The sequence below is a fragment of the Arvicanthis niloticus genome, chromosome 1, assembly GCF_011762505.2.
Source record: "Arvicanthis niloticus isolate mArvNil1 chromosome 1, mArvNil1.pat.X, whole genome shotgun sequence".
Taxonomy (NCBI): Eukaryota; Metazoa; Chordata; class Mammalia; order Rodentia; family Muridae; genus Arvicanthis; species Arvicanthis niloticus.
In genome coordinates, this window is record NC_047658.1 from 17,056,572 (window position 1) to 17,072,242 (window position 15,671).

The 15,671-nt window shown below is 35.2% G+C and overlaps 1 protein-coding gene across 1 annotated transcript in view; it reads left to right on the plus strand.

Moving 5' to 3' along the window:
- The first annotated feature begins 218 nt into the window (after positions 1 to 218).
- The window catches only part of LOC117715410 (vomeronasal type-2 receptor 116-like), a 45,469-nt gene continuing 30,016 nt past the window's right edge, over positions 219 to 15,671 (plus strand). Inside the window, exons 1-3 of the mRNA XM_034512209.2 lie at positions 219 to 427; positions 13,031 to 13,322; positions 13,647 to 14,453. Coding sequence (XP_034368100.1) covers positions 219 to 427; positions 13,031 to 13,322; positions 13,647 to 14,453 — 1,308 coding nt within the window. The remainder of the gene's footprint in view (positions 428 to 13,030; positions 13,323 to 13,646; positions 14,454 to 15,671) is intronic.

Here is a 15,671-nt window from a genome sequence, read left to right on the forward strand (position 1 = left end):
CAGATGCAGAGCCTAAGGGAAGAAAGAGTTCCACAACTCTCATTGGCAGTGAAGGAAGTGTCCTGAAGAACATGTGGGTGATTACCATCACAGAGGCACTCATTAACAGTCAGAAACATAAAATGTTCACAAACACATGAACTAAATATATATCTACTAGGCATCATTGGATATGTATCTATTCATCTTATGGCTGGGCAGATATATATGTTAATAGGATGTTCTGGATTTTCACCTTTGGGCTCCTGTATATCCCCAATTTTGTTTGTGCCTTTACTGACAATGAATGCTATGTAACAAGCAAAGATTATTTTTACCGTGAAGGTGATGTGACAATTGGTGCATTTTTCCCTCTTCATATTGTGCACACAGGCAATAAAGTTCCTGATAAATATATGCCACACAATGTTCAAGACTTTTATATACAGTAAGTACAATTATTCATTCTAAGAGTTCAAAATTCTCATGACAGTGGATATAGGGATTAAAACTTCCTTTTTTTTACACAATTCTCCTTTTCCATTCTCAAATCCCTTCAACTATATTTTCTTGTGTACTTCTTTTCTTCTTTAAAAGGAAAAGTGATGATTTTGATATTATTTATTTCGCTTTCCCTGTTGTTATTCAATATCTAAGGTCTTTTGTTTGTTATGGTTGTAACACAAGATAATTTGAATATTTTCAGTGTTATAATTTCAGAGTATGGATAAGTTAATCTAAGTATGACCTTGAACTTCTGGGTTTTTTTTTAAATCCAGATGTACTTTTGAGGAAGGAGATGATGTAACTGAGTGAAGAGACTCCTGAGTGCATAGAATGTTGCTAGAGTGACAAGTACTGACTATGTTACAGCCAGCTGATTTCAGAAGAGTACTATAACCACTAAAATTTGTGAGCAATTTCGGCTCTAGACATGTCTTTCTATTTTTTCTTTCTTTTTTCATTTCATTCTTTTGGTTGGTTTTTTTTGATTGTTGGTTGGTTGGTTGGTTGGTTGGTTGGTTGGTTGGTTGGTTTGGAGGGTTTTTTGTCCTAAACTATTTTATTCTCAGACAGATTTTAAATGTTTATCTGCTTGTCACATGTTTCTAGTTCTTTTCCTGCTTTATGTTTCTATACTCCCAAAAACTCTATCTGGGAGGTTGGTGACTTATGGGCATTTTTAAGCTTTTCTGAAATTTGCAATATTAAAAAATAGTGTCAGAAAAGTCTGATTTCTTAGGAACGTAGGAGAAGACTTAAGGTCATTGTCTTTATAGAAGAAATAAAGGGTACTTATTCAACATATATATCTGAAATATCTGTGGATCATTGTAAAAAAATCTATGAAGTAGAACAATAGGGCTTGTAAATGTCTGTGAACATATGAGAAAATCAGGAGGAAGAAAATGGATAGAAAGAAAGAAAGAAAACTTTCTTATGCATGTGAATTGTTCTCAGTGTGACATCACTGTGTAACTGTTAAATCCTTGGTGGGGTGTTAAAGAAAAAATCAAAGACAATAGAAGAAGAAATATGTTCAGAAGCAAAAAATCATGAGATTTTTGGGGTCTTGACATAATTTACTTTGAAATTAACATAGCAAAGATGGCCACAGATCCAAAATTTTATATATACTTGCCATAAATCATATCTCAATGAGATAATTCATGGTTGACACAATTGCTTAAGAATCACATTGTAAATAACATCACAAATACTTGTCATATGCCCAGCAGCATGGGGACACTGGATACTGGTGGAGCTCCTTCTATTTATTATAATTAAGGCCCCTTCTTCTGCTCCTTTTTCTCTGTTCTCTACTTTCAGCAGCCCAGGCACCAATGTTCATGTGCATGTGGTGCTTTGTACATCATGCTGCAACAGGCCCATATGTGGAAAGAGTGTAATTTCAGGTACATGAGCTATAAGTAGTTGCCTTTTCCATGATGAATGAAAGGATTTTATCCTATAAGAATTATTCATTTTTATAGTCAAATTTTATATACTCAGAAATAAAAGTAGTTCATTATTGGAAAAAAGTATTTTCATTATAAAATAATAACAATATTGTCTTAAACATTTACCAAACATATTTTTCTGTGTACACTTATATTTGTATTATATATTTACTACTAATAGAATAGAAAAATGGAGCTCCTGCAAGTTTTCTAGAACATAGCTCTAGTGTCTAATGCTGATCTGAGATTGATTTGTCCATTTTATCCTTCTGTGTCTTAGCTGTGAAAAGAGCTCTATCCCTAAATATATCTGTATCCTGAGTACATTTCTCCACTCTTGTCTGTGGCCTTATAATTTAGGTCTCTATTTCCATGAAGTGCAGCCCTGTGATCTTTACTTCATACACAACACAGTCAGAGGGTTCAATGAGTATTCTTTAAATCTTTTCATAGAATTCTATAATGTATTGGGCCTGTATTCATCTATTTGAGAAATACAACTGTGGTGTCTGCTTTACTGTATTCACTGGTATATTGTCATCTACAGTTTGCTCTTTAACTGGCACTTGGGTTGTGTTTGCTAGCTCCCTTTTCCTCTAGACAACTGATAAAGAAGGTCTGATATACAAAGGTAATTTCCAGCACAGCTGGAAACACAAACAGAAGCAGTCCTTCAAGTGTGTACCACCCTCTCTGATGTAAGAGATTTTGTCATGGTTTGCATAGGTGAGTGCTGATAGCAGCACTGTGGAGAGTTTTATGCCATTTACCTCAAACTATCACTTGCAGAAATAAATATAGAATACAGAAATAGATGTTGAAAATATCTAGACCTTTGTAGGTTAATTTTCTTTTAAATTAACTGATTAAAAATAATGTAATTGTATGATGTTTCAACTTTACCTACTCTAATTGAATGAGTAAATAATTCATGAAGTATTCTCTAATTTTCAAAGTAAGCTATTTAATGTGGTAAACATTTAGAAATAACACAAGAAATTTCTCAGAATTCTACTCTTTTCTGCAGGTCTTCTGCATGTACTGTTACTATAATTATTCTCATAAAAAACTTGTAAATGACCACTTGGTAAGATTATTTTTGAATATTCATTAGCTTATACTGTTATTAAACTATTATTACCAATTTCTTAACATTTTGTCACATTGTCTAAAACATTTCTAGATTTTTTTATTTCATATTTCTTGGTGTGCTGGTTAGTTTTATGTCAATTTGACACAAACTAGAAACACTGGAGAGAAGGAAGATTCCATTCAGTAATTGCCTCAGTAAGATCAGTCTATATAGACTGTAATTGCCTCAATAGACAGGCCTATAGGGTTTTTCTTATTCTTTCCTTGATGTGGGAAGGCCCAGTACACTGTGGGTGGAGTAGCACCTCTGCAAATGTGGTCCTGGGTTCCATAAGAAACCAAACTGAGCAAGTCGCGGTGAGCAAACCAATAAATGGCATTGCTCCATGGCCAATTCCTGTGTACAGCCGTGCCCTACTTGAGAACCTGTACTGACTTCTACCAATAATGAACAGCAATGAAGTGTAAGCTAAAAATGCTGCAAAGTTTTGTATCAACTTGCGACATAAAAAATCATCTAAAAGAGGGAACATCAGTTTAGAATATGTCCCCATAAAAGTGGGATGTAGAAAAACCTGTAGTGGTATTGCTTAGCCCTTTGTGGGTGAAGCTATTTGGGGGCTGGTAGTCATAAAGTCTATAAGGAAGCAGGCCAAGAATTACATTATGAGAAAGTCAGTAAGTAGAACCTCTCTGTGACCTCTGTGTCATCTCCTGCCTCCACATTTTGGCCGTTTGATATCCTGTCTAGATGTCTTTCAGTGATGGACAATGATGTGGAGGTAATCACCTAAAAAAAGCTTTACTCCTCATCTTGTTTTTGCTCATGGTGCTTCATCACAACAACAGTAATCATAATAAAGACTCCAAATAGTCCTTTCCTCTGTAGTTTGCTTTTGGTCATAGTGTTTCATCCAATAATTAATAATTCTAACTAGAACTCTTTATCTTTTAAAAGATTAATGTGTGTTGGGTTGTGTGAGGTCAGGGGATGTTTCGTATGTTATTTCACTGTTTTTTTTTTTTTTTTTGTTTTTATGTTTTTATTTTGAAACAGAGTTTGTATAAATCATATAGCCCGAGCAGTCCAAAAACTTACTATATATAACAGAGTTGCAGTTGTTTGTGTGCCTCTGCCTACTGAAAGCTGAGACTGAAGGCATGCACTCCTTTTCCCAATGAAGCATTTTTTGTTTCTCTCTTTCTTGATTTGTTTGCTTGCTCCTCCTTTTCAGGGTCCAGCCTAGACACAGGATCGGAGTTCTCAACTGGAAGCAGGGACATCTGGAAGGCGCATAATAAATATACACAGGCTACTTTTTTGGTACAAGCTGACAGGCAATTTTTCTTTTCTTTTTTTTTTTTAACAGATCTTGCCTCGAGTTTATTTGTAAAAACAGCCTAGGACACTGGTCATCTGCAAATAGTGTGTGGGTAGGTGTGTCACGGCAGTCCATCTGTCTTCATGTTGACAGGAGCCTTTTCTATGGGGCCTTCACAGGGGCCTGGGCACCTTTAGGAGCCTGGGCTGGAGCTTTGGCCTGGGCCTTAGCTGGAGCTTTGGCCTCTGCCTTGGTTTGAACCTTGGGCTTTGGTTGGCAGAGCCTACGACCCTTGGCCATGTAGCTTCGAATCCACTTCCCAAGCTTGGGGTGAGCGATGAAAGCCAGGCGGCTGAGTTTGTGGCTGGGGCCCTTTGGCATCTTGGGCTTGGTGACCTGAGGCTTCACAAGGGCCTTGATCCCTCTGCGCGTGCACTCACTGCCTTTGCATTGTTGGCCTGCATCTTCTTCAGGCCTTTCTTGTTGTGCTTCTTGGCAAAGCGCAAGTTCCTCAGGAACTTGGGGTCAACCCCCTTAAGAGATTCGTATCTTTGTGACCGGGGTTTCTTGATGCCATTTCTGTGCCATTTGCGGGACTGGTTGTGTGTGGTGTGGTTCTTGGACTTGGCCATGTCTGCACAGTAAGATGCAGCTTCCGCAGAGCCTGGGTCTGGAAGAGAAAGAGGACAGGCAATTTTTCAAGGCTTAAAGTTTCTCTCTCTTCTCTATCACTCTCTGCTTTCCTTCTCTCACTCATTTGCTCACAGCTTGAGGTTGCACAGACTCTGGATTCTCTTGTGCACTCTGCTTTTCTCCAGTGCACTTTTCTTTTCTTGAACTCCCACACTCCAACACACCTCTGTGCATTCCCATTTCACTCTCACACACACTCTTCACCTACATCTCACACACATCTCACATACACTTCATGCACTCTCCTTTCACTCAAACATACACTTTTCATACACACATCACATTCTGTCTTCACTCACTCCACATACTCTCTTCACTCACTCTTCACATGCTCTTCTCATGCTCTCCCACTCGCTCTCTACATACTATCTCACCTTTCTCTTGCCCCCGTCTTTTATTGATACTTCAAAAGTAGATAGGAAAAAGGCATTGTATAATCATTGCCAAATCAAATTCAAAGAATAACCACATCCCACAAAGAATTAAGAATTACAATTGTTCCCCAAAGTTTCAAGCTTCCCTATTCCCAGGCCTATAGCAATAATAATAATTGCAAACATCGCCAGAGGCTTATCAATTTACTCTTCCCCCACCCCTCTTCTAATATCTCAATGCCCATAATCAGCTTAAAGAAGTTAAAGAAGAGTCAGCGCCCCTACTCCCTGGGCTTGGGGACTAAGGTGGTTAATATTGGTCTGTCTTTCTAGGGAAAAGTAGTGGTTTTGTTGGAATAGAGAGGATTAGCCTGGACTTACTGCATAGCCATAACCTATTGGTAGAAATCTGTATAATTAATATTAAGATGAAGTTATAATTTCTTAAATGGTACAAAATTTACTTTGATTTCAAATTTAAGGTTTTCATTGGTATGAACTTTTTATTGATGTAAAAGTGAGATGAATATTGATACTCTCATGGACATTGTGCCTGTATAACACATTTAGGAATACAAGGCCTAGACCCAGCCCTTCTTTAACTTTTTAAACTGATTTGGGACGGTTAGCCTATGAGTTAAGGGACTATAGCAAATTCATGGCTTTGAGTTTACTGTTAGGGTGTTTTCCATATTTTATTTAGAAAAGGCTGAGGGGAGTTAACAGACAACAGTCCAGGTTACCTTACATGGATAGTTGGTTTTCAAAATGTCAGAAGTCCATAGAACTGATGCTACAAATATTTATATATTAATGTTCATTTTGATTAGAGACCTGTCTGCTCCTGACAGCTTCCTGTCTTGAATTCTAAGAAGAAATTGAGCATCCTTGGAGTTACTCCAGTTGTGCGGTGACAGCCACTAGGCAAGAATTGCCTCTTTCCTTCTACAGACAAATTACTGTCCAGAAAAGGACACACTTGCAGAATAGTCGACTGATTATATCTGCCTAGACAGAGTAATCAGCCCTTAATAATTCTGCATCACTAAGGTCTGTCAGATGATTCTGGGCCAGAAGGCTGAAGATTTGATGCTCCAATGTTCGGTAGTATAGGGGCTTTTCAGGTGTTCAGTGGTCTCTATAAATTGGCTAAGTTTTAGAAGCTATGCTTAGTGCTTCCCATAACTTCAGTTAACTCAGTCATTTTGGATTTCTGATGGGGTTGAAGACCTATAGTCTCATAGCCAATCCTGGCTATTTACTTTGAGAGAAAAGATCTGAGTGGATGGTTTTCAGCTGACATTCATTCTAAAGCCAAGAAAAAAGCCAGGTTCAAAACTAAGTGTTTTAGTTAGGAGAGATGACAGAGGTTCTGGTTAGTCAACAAAAGGATGGACTGGGTATTAGGACTATCTTGTACCTCACTGGTACAATAAGGAATAATTATACTCTAATTGCATTTTGAGAGAAAAGTTTTATTTTTAACAGGAACGGTGAAGCTAGGTGATGAGAGAGAGAAAGAGAGAGAAGGAGAGAGGGGGCATGGAGGCAGATGTTCATGTGTCTCCACCAGTCAAAGATAGTTGATATATTTAGGTTGGGTATTGGGTTACACTTCTGATTGAGCATTACCAAACTTATAAAGCCTTTGATTAACATTTTTAAAATGTATAAAAGCAAAAAGGAAAAAGGGGCATGGGATAGGGGTTTTCTAGGGAGGGGAAATGGGGAAAAGGGATGGCATCTGAAATGTAAATAAAATTTTAAAAAAAGAAAAAAAGAATTAGAATTGTACCCAAAGTTTCAAGCTTCCCTATTCCGAGGCCTGTAGCAATAATAATAATTGCAAACTTACCATTATTTAAACTTTAACTTTTAATTTATTATACTTCAGATCTCAGAGATCCAAGGTCAGCTACTTGTATTTTCCTGTGAATCTCTAATGATAAATGACATGAGTAATGACCAGAAAGAATCAAATTAACCTTTGACTCAATAGTTCTGCTAGTTTTCTACTTGTGTACATTACACACAATGACTCTCATAAGAGTTCCAGTGTTTTGCATTGTTTTACTAATATAAGATTTTATATATTCTATACTTCCTTACCTAGGTACCACTCTTAAATTGTACAAAATTTATTTCATAACTTCAATAGATTTTTCTTTTTTGGGGTCCCAGTGTTGGCTCTATTTTATTTTCTAGTAATTTCTTCAAACTTTCTTTGCAAGTAAATCAATGATGTGGAACTACCATTGTACAGTTACTGCATTGTTTTCAAGATGAGAACACACAGCATGCACCTGGGCTGTTAGGACTGTGTTATGCTGTGCCCTATGCCTCAGTTTTTAATTATTTAAGACTCATTACACCAAAGAATATCTACTTTCACAGAATTCACCAGAGCAAAAGGAGAAAGAAGTAAGAAAGTCAGATATAATAGAATAATTATGCATACCAGAACAACTGAAAAACTGTCACACACAAATGAAATCTATACTGCTGTTGTCCAGGGCTAAGATTAGGAGAAAGGGGAACAACTGTCTTTTACAAAGAGCTGCTGAGGGCTACTGAAATGTCTCCATCCCTGCCTACTCTAGGCAGTCCCTTATTTTAGATGGTGGTTCCCCTGGAGGGATGTGTCTCCTGCTCCTCACTGTCCCAGACATCATCCTCTTTACAAGGAGCTGCCATGGACTTCTGAGATGACTCCATCCAGGCCTACTGCAGGCAGTCCCTGTCATTGTATGCTGTCCCCAGCACCTTCTTCCTTTCCTTCTTTTACACATGGACTTTTTGTGTAGCCCTGGCTGTCCTGAAACTCCCTATGTACAGCAGGCTAACCTTGAAATCAGAGATCTACCTCCTTTTGCCTCTTGAGCAGTGGTATTAATGGTATGTACCTTCAAACCCAGGTTCCCTGTTTTTTGAAGTAACTGTTTGTTTCCTTTATCAATTTTTCTATTTGTTTTCTAAACACACAAACACACACACACAAGAGAAAGAGAGAGACAGAGAGACAAAAAACATGGATCTCCATGGGAAGTAATATGGGGCAAAAAATGCAAGAAAAAAGAAAAATAAATCTGGTCATTATAAAAAAGTAAAGATATTACACATGTTAAAATATATTAAAGTGAATGTTTAAAAAAATCTACATAATTCAGATTTTAAATTCACTGAATGAATAAAATGATAAAATCTAAATTAAAATTGTGTTGAATTTAAACAGTATTAATTATCATATATGAATTGTACATATTTATGAAACACCGTGTTTTCTCAAAATATGAATCTAAAATAAATCTTGGAAATAAAGACACTATCTCCTTATCATTGTTTTATGTTGGGTAGCTTGGATACCCTATGCTGCTTCATCATGAAAGATGTAGTGCTGATTGAACTGGATAATGTGTTTGTAAGCTGTTACTTGCATGTATTAAATTATCAAAATGATCATATCATATTTATATATGTGTTCATTTAAATCTATACTGTCGACCAACAAAACCTATATTTATTTTTCTTGATTCTCACAATTCTGATGAAATGCCCCTCTATTAGACATACTTTTTCAATTTTATTTTGCCTTGAAAAGCATTTAATTCTTTACTAGTTTCACAGAAAACATTTTGACCATATTCACCCACACCACTCACACCACTCCATCCTCTTATATCCTCACTTTTGATCCTTATTCTCTTACCAAAGAAACTTGTTTCTTTTATTGTTTTTTGAGTCAATTACAGCTTGTGTTCTATAAGTACTACTATCACTGAAACCTTGTTTTGAGTATGGTTGACCTAAGGGTACAGCAGTGAAGAAACTGACTATCTCTTACCAAGTAATTATTGAATCTCAATAGTATCTTGGCACATGGTGATATTTCATGCCTATATCCTCCATGTTGGTATTTTTGTCTTGTTTGCACACACATTGTCTAGTATGTGCTTTCATAATCATGATGGCTTCAAATGTGTAACTCTTGTGGACTAAAAATATTGTTTCCTTGAGATTATTCACAGCTTCTGGTCTTTACAATCTTCCCACTACTTTTCTGCAGTGATCTTTCAGCCTTGTTGGTAGGGGTATGATGTCAAACCCAAATTTATGGATTAGCACCATATAGTCTTTATTATCTATACCATACTGTAAAAAGAATTATGAGGAAGACTGATGGATAAACTAATCCATGGATACATCAATAAGTCATTAGTGGTTGATTTTGTACTTTAGCATAATAAGACTAGTAAGCTATCCCTGTGGGTCTATGACTTACCTTATAACAGAGTCTTTCCATCTTACACAACTTGCCAAGTGTAATGAATGTTTTCTATACTATGGAATGTATCTTATATTAAATCTGACAAAGATTGGATCCACATGTAACATGTGTGCCCATTTTAGTACCAGATGCCCTATCAGATAAACCCAGTCATTACTGTATCCCACATAGTTCACAGCTTAGGGAAAAATGATGATTATTTTATTTTCCTTGGTAGCATGCATAGCATCTTACAGCACTATGAAATCTAGCCAGGAGAAATAAAGTAAGTGATTAACTTCATGATTTCTCCATGTTTTGTGATTCAAGCATGTAGTGTCCTCAGCAATGGAATCTTTCTATCAAGTTCTACAGAATCCAATCTTGGGTCATTCATATATATACATATATATTCTATATATATATAGAATATATATATATATTCTACATACATATAGAATATATATATATTCTACATACATATAGAATATATATATACATATAATACAATATAATATACATATAATATAATATAATATATATAATATACATACATATAATATAATATATATAGAATATATATTATATTATATTATATATATATTATATAATATATATATTATATTATATATTATATATTATATAATATATATTCTATATATATAGAATATATATATTCTATATATAGAATATATATGTATATATAGAATATATATATTCTACATACATATAGAATATATATTCTATATATATTCTATATATATGTGTGTGTGTGTGTGTGTGTGTAGAATATATATATGCTAGATAAAGAGTATGAAAGATGTATGATATTCAATTTTCTTAATGTGACTCAGAATGGCTATTCTAATTGTATGGAAGTTCATTGGGATGTACAGACTTAAGTGTGGTTAATTTTGATTTGTATTGTTTTTGATTTGAGAATTCTTTTTATTAGTATTCTTTAATCCTTTTTTACAGTCCAGTCTTCATGCCCCTCCTACTCTGCTCCCCAACCACATCCTATCCCATATCTCCTCCTCCAACTGTTTTCAAAAGAATATCCCTACCCCCACCCTACACCACCAAACCTCCCCACTCCCTGGGGCCTCAAGTCTCTCAAGAGTTAGATGCATCTTCCCTCACTGAATTCAGTCCAGGCAGTCCTCTGCTGTATATGTGCTGGGGACCTCAAATCACTGGGTGTATAGTGATTGGTTGGTGAATAAGTGTCTGAGACATCTCGGTGGTTCAGGTTTGTTGAACTGCTGGTCTTCCCATGAAGCTGCCCTTCTCCTCAGCTTCGTCCATAATACATTTTTACTTAAAATATTTTCATAGCCACTCTTTGCACTCTTATTTTGGTTTTTCTAGTCTCTCCTCCTCTTTATGAGTTCTGTGATTGCCATGATTTAATCCTAATTAATACAAGTGCATCCTTACATATTTGTTTTAAATTATAATATACATAAGTTCTTTTGTTTTATTTTTGTTTGATGTTACTAGAAAAATCCACTTGGTTTAAAAGAAACACACCTCAGGGCATGCAATCTATAAACTTCATCAGATTCTCAGAAAAGGAGAACAGAGAAGAAAGGAACAAAGACAATATTCTTTGTGCCATCATGCATCATGAATATCAGATATGTGGCATACCAGAAACTACATAAATGGAAAAAAGAAGTTTTAGAAAAGGTGTACAGAAGTACAAAGTATCAGAGATGCAAACATTCACTGAAGCAAAAAAGAAAAGGACAAAAACAAAAATTAAAAAAAAATATGTGACAAAAATGCCAGAATTCTGTAGAAAACTTCTACATCTAAAGAAGCCCTGTTTCTTTTCTTTTCAAGTACATATTCAAGTACAAGTATATATATATATATATGTATGTATATATATATATATATATATGTATACATATTATACATGTATACATATATGTATATATATGTATATATTATATATGTATAATATATATTATATTATAATGTAACATATATATGTATATATACATACATATATATCAAAATGCTGCTTTTCTATAGAAACCATGAAAATGTCTTATGAAATGTTTTTTATCCAACTGAAGAACAACTTACTAAATATAATCTTAAGGAAAATGCAATGGGTACAGCATACTTTGACACTAAAATGAAATGCTCTTTCTTTGTGTGTGGGTCTCTGGTATCATTAAAGTTCTGAATTTTTCTCTGATCACATTATTATTAGACAAATCAACAGTTGTCTAACAAGGTAAACTGCTCTAGGTGCAAGTTTGAGGACCTGAGTTCAGACCTCCCAAAGATCATGAGTATACTCTAGTATTCAAATGATCATATGGAAGATACAATAGGGAGAGGTGACTCCCTGAAAGTTTGCTAGCTGGAGTGCCAGGCTTATGTGCTGAAAACAATAAAGGAACTGTGAAGTCAGTTGGCAAGGTACTTTCTCTTCTCTGCAGCACTGGGGAAGGAGAGGCAGAAATTTTTCATGATTTTGAGTTCAAATCTTTTTATAGAATATGTTCCAGGGCAGCCAAGACAACATGGTCAGTATCTGTCTCAATCAATCAAATAAGTTAGTCAGTGATGCAATAATTAAATAAATGATTGAGAGACCCCAGATGAAATCATGTGGACAGCTAGTATTGACCCTGGATATCCTCTGCCTTACACTCACCAATCATGAAACTGATGAAACTACACCTGCACAAAACCTCACATCTACAGTAGTAATACACATAACTAATAAATACACACAAAGGTGATATAAATTTGGGTGTAGTTTCACATAAATTAATTCCATCAATAGAGAGTAAGAGCCAGGAAGATCATCATTAGTTCCACATCAACCAGTTCTACATAGTATGTTCCAGACGGCTCTATTTAAAATTCATAAAATGACACTTGTTGTAATACAGTATTTGAAATAAATTCTGTTCTAATTTTAAGGTGGATTTTGTCACAGGAAAGTGGGTGATTGGATCAAGCTATATTGTTCTTTCATAACTGTAGAGACTGAAAGGCCAAGATTCAAACAACAAGAAACCTGATCTTTTTCAAAACCCAATTCATGAATAGTTTTTTTTTTTATTTTTTATGCACAGGGAAGATAAATAAAGCGATAAAATGATGAATTAGAGTCACAGAGACCACAATTAATGAATGTAGGATTTTAATAATCTCACCTGCTTAAAATGCACATTCTAATTCCAGTCATTCGTGAGAAGATATTATAATACTGATTTCACAAAAAAATTGGCATTTACATTATAAAACCAGTGCACTAAATAGAAAACTTCTATGGTCTATGGCTTCCTCCTGTGTAATTTTATGAAATCTGTGCAGGTATAAGTTTAAGAACTACCAGTTTGTTCTGGCTCTTATGTTTGCCATTGAGGAGATCAACAGAAACCCTCACCTTCTACCCAATATAACTCTTGGATACAATATCTATAACATTCCATATACTGAAAAGAATATTCTTTATAGTGCATTTCTTTGGCACACAGGGATGAGTAGTCCCCTTCCTAATTGTGACTGTGGACACAAGAAAAAGTCACCTGCTGTACTCACAGGCCCATCAAGGTCAGCATCTGCCCACATTGGAACACTACTACAACTCTACAAAATACCTCAGGTGAGAAATGAGATGTGAGAACTAGGAGACATGTATCATTTGTTGATATTACAGGTGTTTTTAAATGTAAAATAGGGGCACTGGAGTTAATCACCTATCAAAGAAAAGAAGATACTTTATATTAAGTTCATATTTCAATTGCTTAAAAATAGAATGAAAGGAGAGGTGGGTAAGACCAGCTATGTTATTGGAACTGAAGACCTATCAGCAATTTTTGTAGAAAGATGTAATGGGTTTACAGGAAAATAACATCTTGACTGTTTCTATCTGTTGTATTCAATCTGGGATTGTGTCTGATGCCAATGTATTTTGTTATCTCTTCAGGTCACTTTTGGACCTTTTGACTCTATCTTGGATGACCGAGGTCAGTTTAATTCTCTCTATCAGATGGCTCCTGATGACACACCTTTGATATTAGCCATAGTCCTTTTGATGCTTCATTTCAGATGGTCCTGGGTTGGTCTGATCCTCCCAGATGACCACAGAGGGGCTCACATTCTATCAAACTGGAGAGAAGTTATGGAGAGCCATGGCATCTGCATAGCCTTTTTGAAAATGATCTCTGGCACATGGAATGCATTTTCCAATGCATTATGGAAAAATATGGAGAAGATTGAGGAATCATCAGCAAATGTCATAGTTATTTATGGAGATATTATTTCTCTACAAGGTTTAATGCGACATATTGCGCAATTGTTAGTGACATGGAAAGTCTGGGTCTTGAATTCTTCATGGGATGTTGATAGCCATTCTGATTATTTTATGGTTGAGTCCTTTCATGGAAGTCTTGTTTTTTCACACCACCATGAAGAGGTGGTTGATTTTATGAATTTTGTTCAAACAGTTAATCCCTACAAATACCCAGAGGACAATTATCTTCCTAAGTTTTGGTATTTGTTTTTCAAGTGCTCATTTTCAAACTTTGATTGTCAACTTTTGGAGAACTGCCAACCCAATGCTTCTTTGGATTTACTTCCCAGACACCTTTTTGACCCAGCCATGAGTGAAGAAGGCTACAATATATACAATGCTGTGTATGCTGTGGTTTACAGCCTCCATGAGATGCATCTTCAACAAATACAGACACAACCATATGCCTATGGAGAAGAAATGTTATTTTCCCCATGGCAGGTAACATGCCTTGCTGTGGTTTATTATGTCACCAATGTGGTATTTTTATTATTTCTTAAGAGATTGAAATTGAGCATCATATGTTTTAGACTATGCTGTCAATAAGCAAAGGATAGAACATTGTTTCTTTCTGTGGAGGTCAATGATAAATTCTCAGTTAGTGTTCTTTATAAAATGGAGTGCCAGGAACAAGAAAATAACTTAAGTTAGTATTGAATTCATGTAACACATTGCCTCAGAGGTTTTTTTTATAATTTCATCAATGTGAAAACGAGATTTCCAATATTATTTCTCAGAGCAGAGGACAGAGCAGTACATCTTTAAGAGATAAAATTCTCCTGAGAACTACCACAAGGTTATAAAGTGAATGGTCAATTTAAAGTGTACTTCAGATTTTCAGGCCCTCTTTTTAAGGACAGAAGCTCTAAATATATTCCAAAAGTGAATAGGTGGGTTTAGCTTATCAAAGAAATATGAATTAGCTCAATCCATGTAAATTGGTGTCTTGGTATCTTAGCTATGTTTAGTTCAAAGATTTATCTTGTACAGAATGAGACTTTTGAAATTTAAAGCACTTCAATCCAAGTGTCTTTCATTCACTCAGCATCTCTGATAGCTCCTTTATAAATGCCTCCTATCACATGGGCTTAAAAGAATTGAGGGCCAGGGGTGAACAGTGAGGGTTGTTAGTGTTCCTCAGAAAAGGCAAATATGTCAGATTTAGGAGACCCTGGCATGGTTGTCAGAAGAATTACTAAGCTCTGTCTAACTAGCAGTCAGGTTGGTTCTACATTTATACAGGTTCCACAGAAGAAAGACAGCCTAATGATTATCCAAGAAATACAGATATTATCATTTTATCTAGAGGCATTTTTGATTTTTTATTACATCTCTTGGGTTAGAAGTTCAATCAAAATTAGAAAAAAAAATAAAACCGATTTTATTATCTACCATACAAATCCAATTCAAAGAATTTAAGAAATATCTTCACCAAAGCAAACCTATTTATTATGTGACAGCCTGTTGTTAAGCTGGTAGTGTTTCCAGTTATAAAGCACTCCAGACAAATAGAATATATTTGAACTGGTTGTTTCATAAATTGCAAATATTAATATGTAATGTTTATATTTATATCATTTTATTATGTCTACTATTAAATAGTAAACTTTTGTTTTAGTCAATCTAACTTACTTACTGAGTTCTATTCCTCTGTGGGTA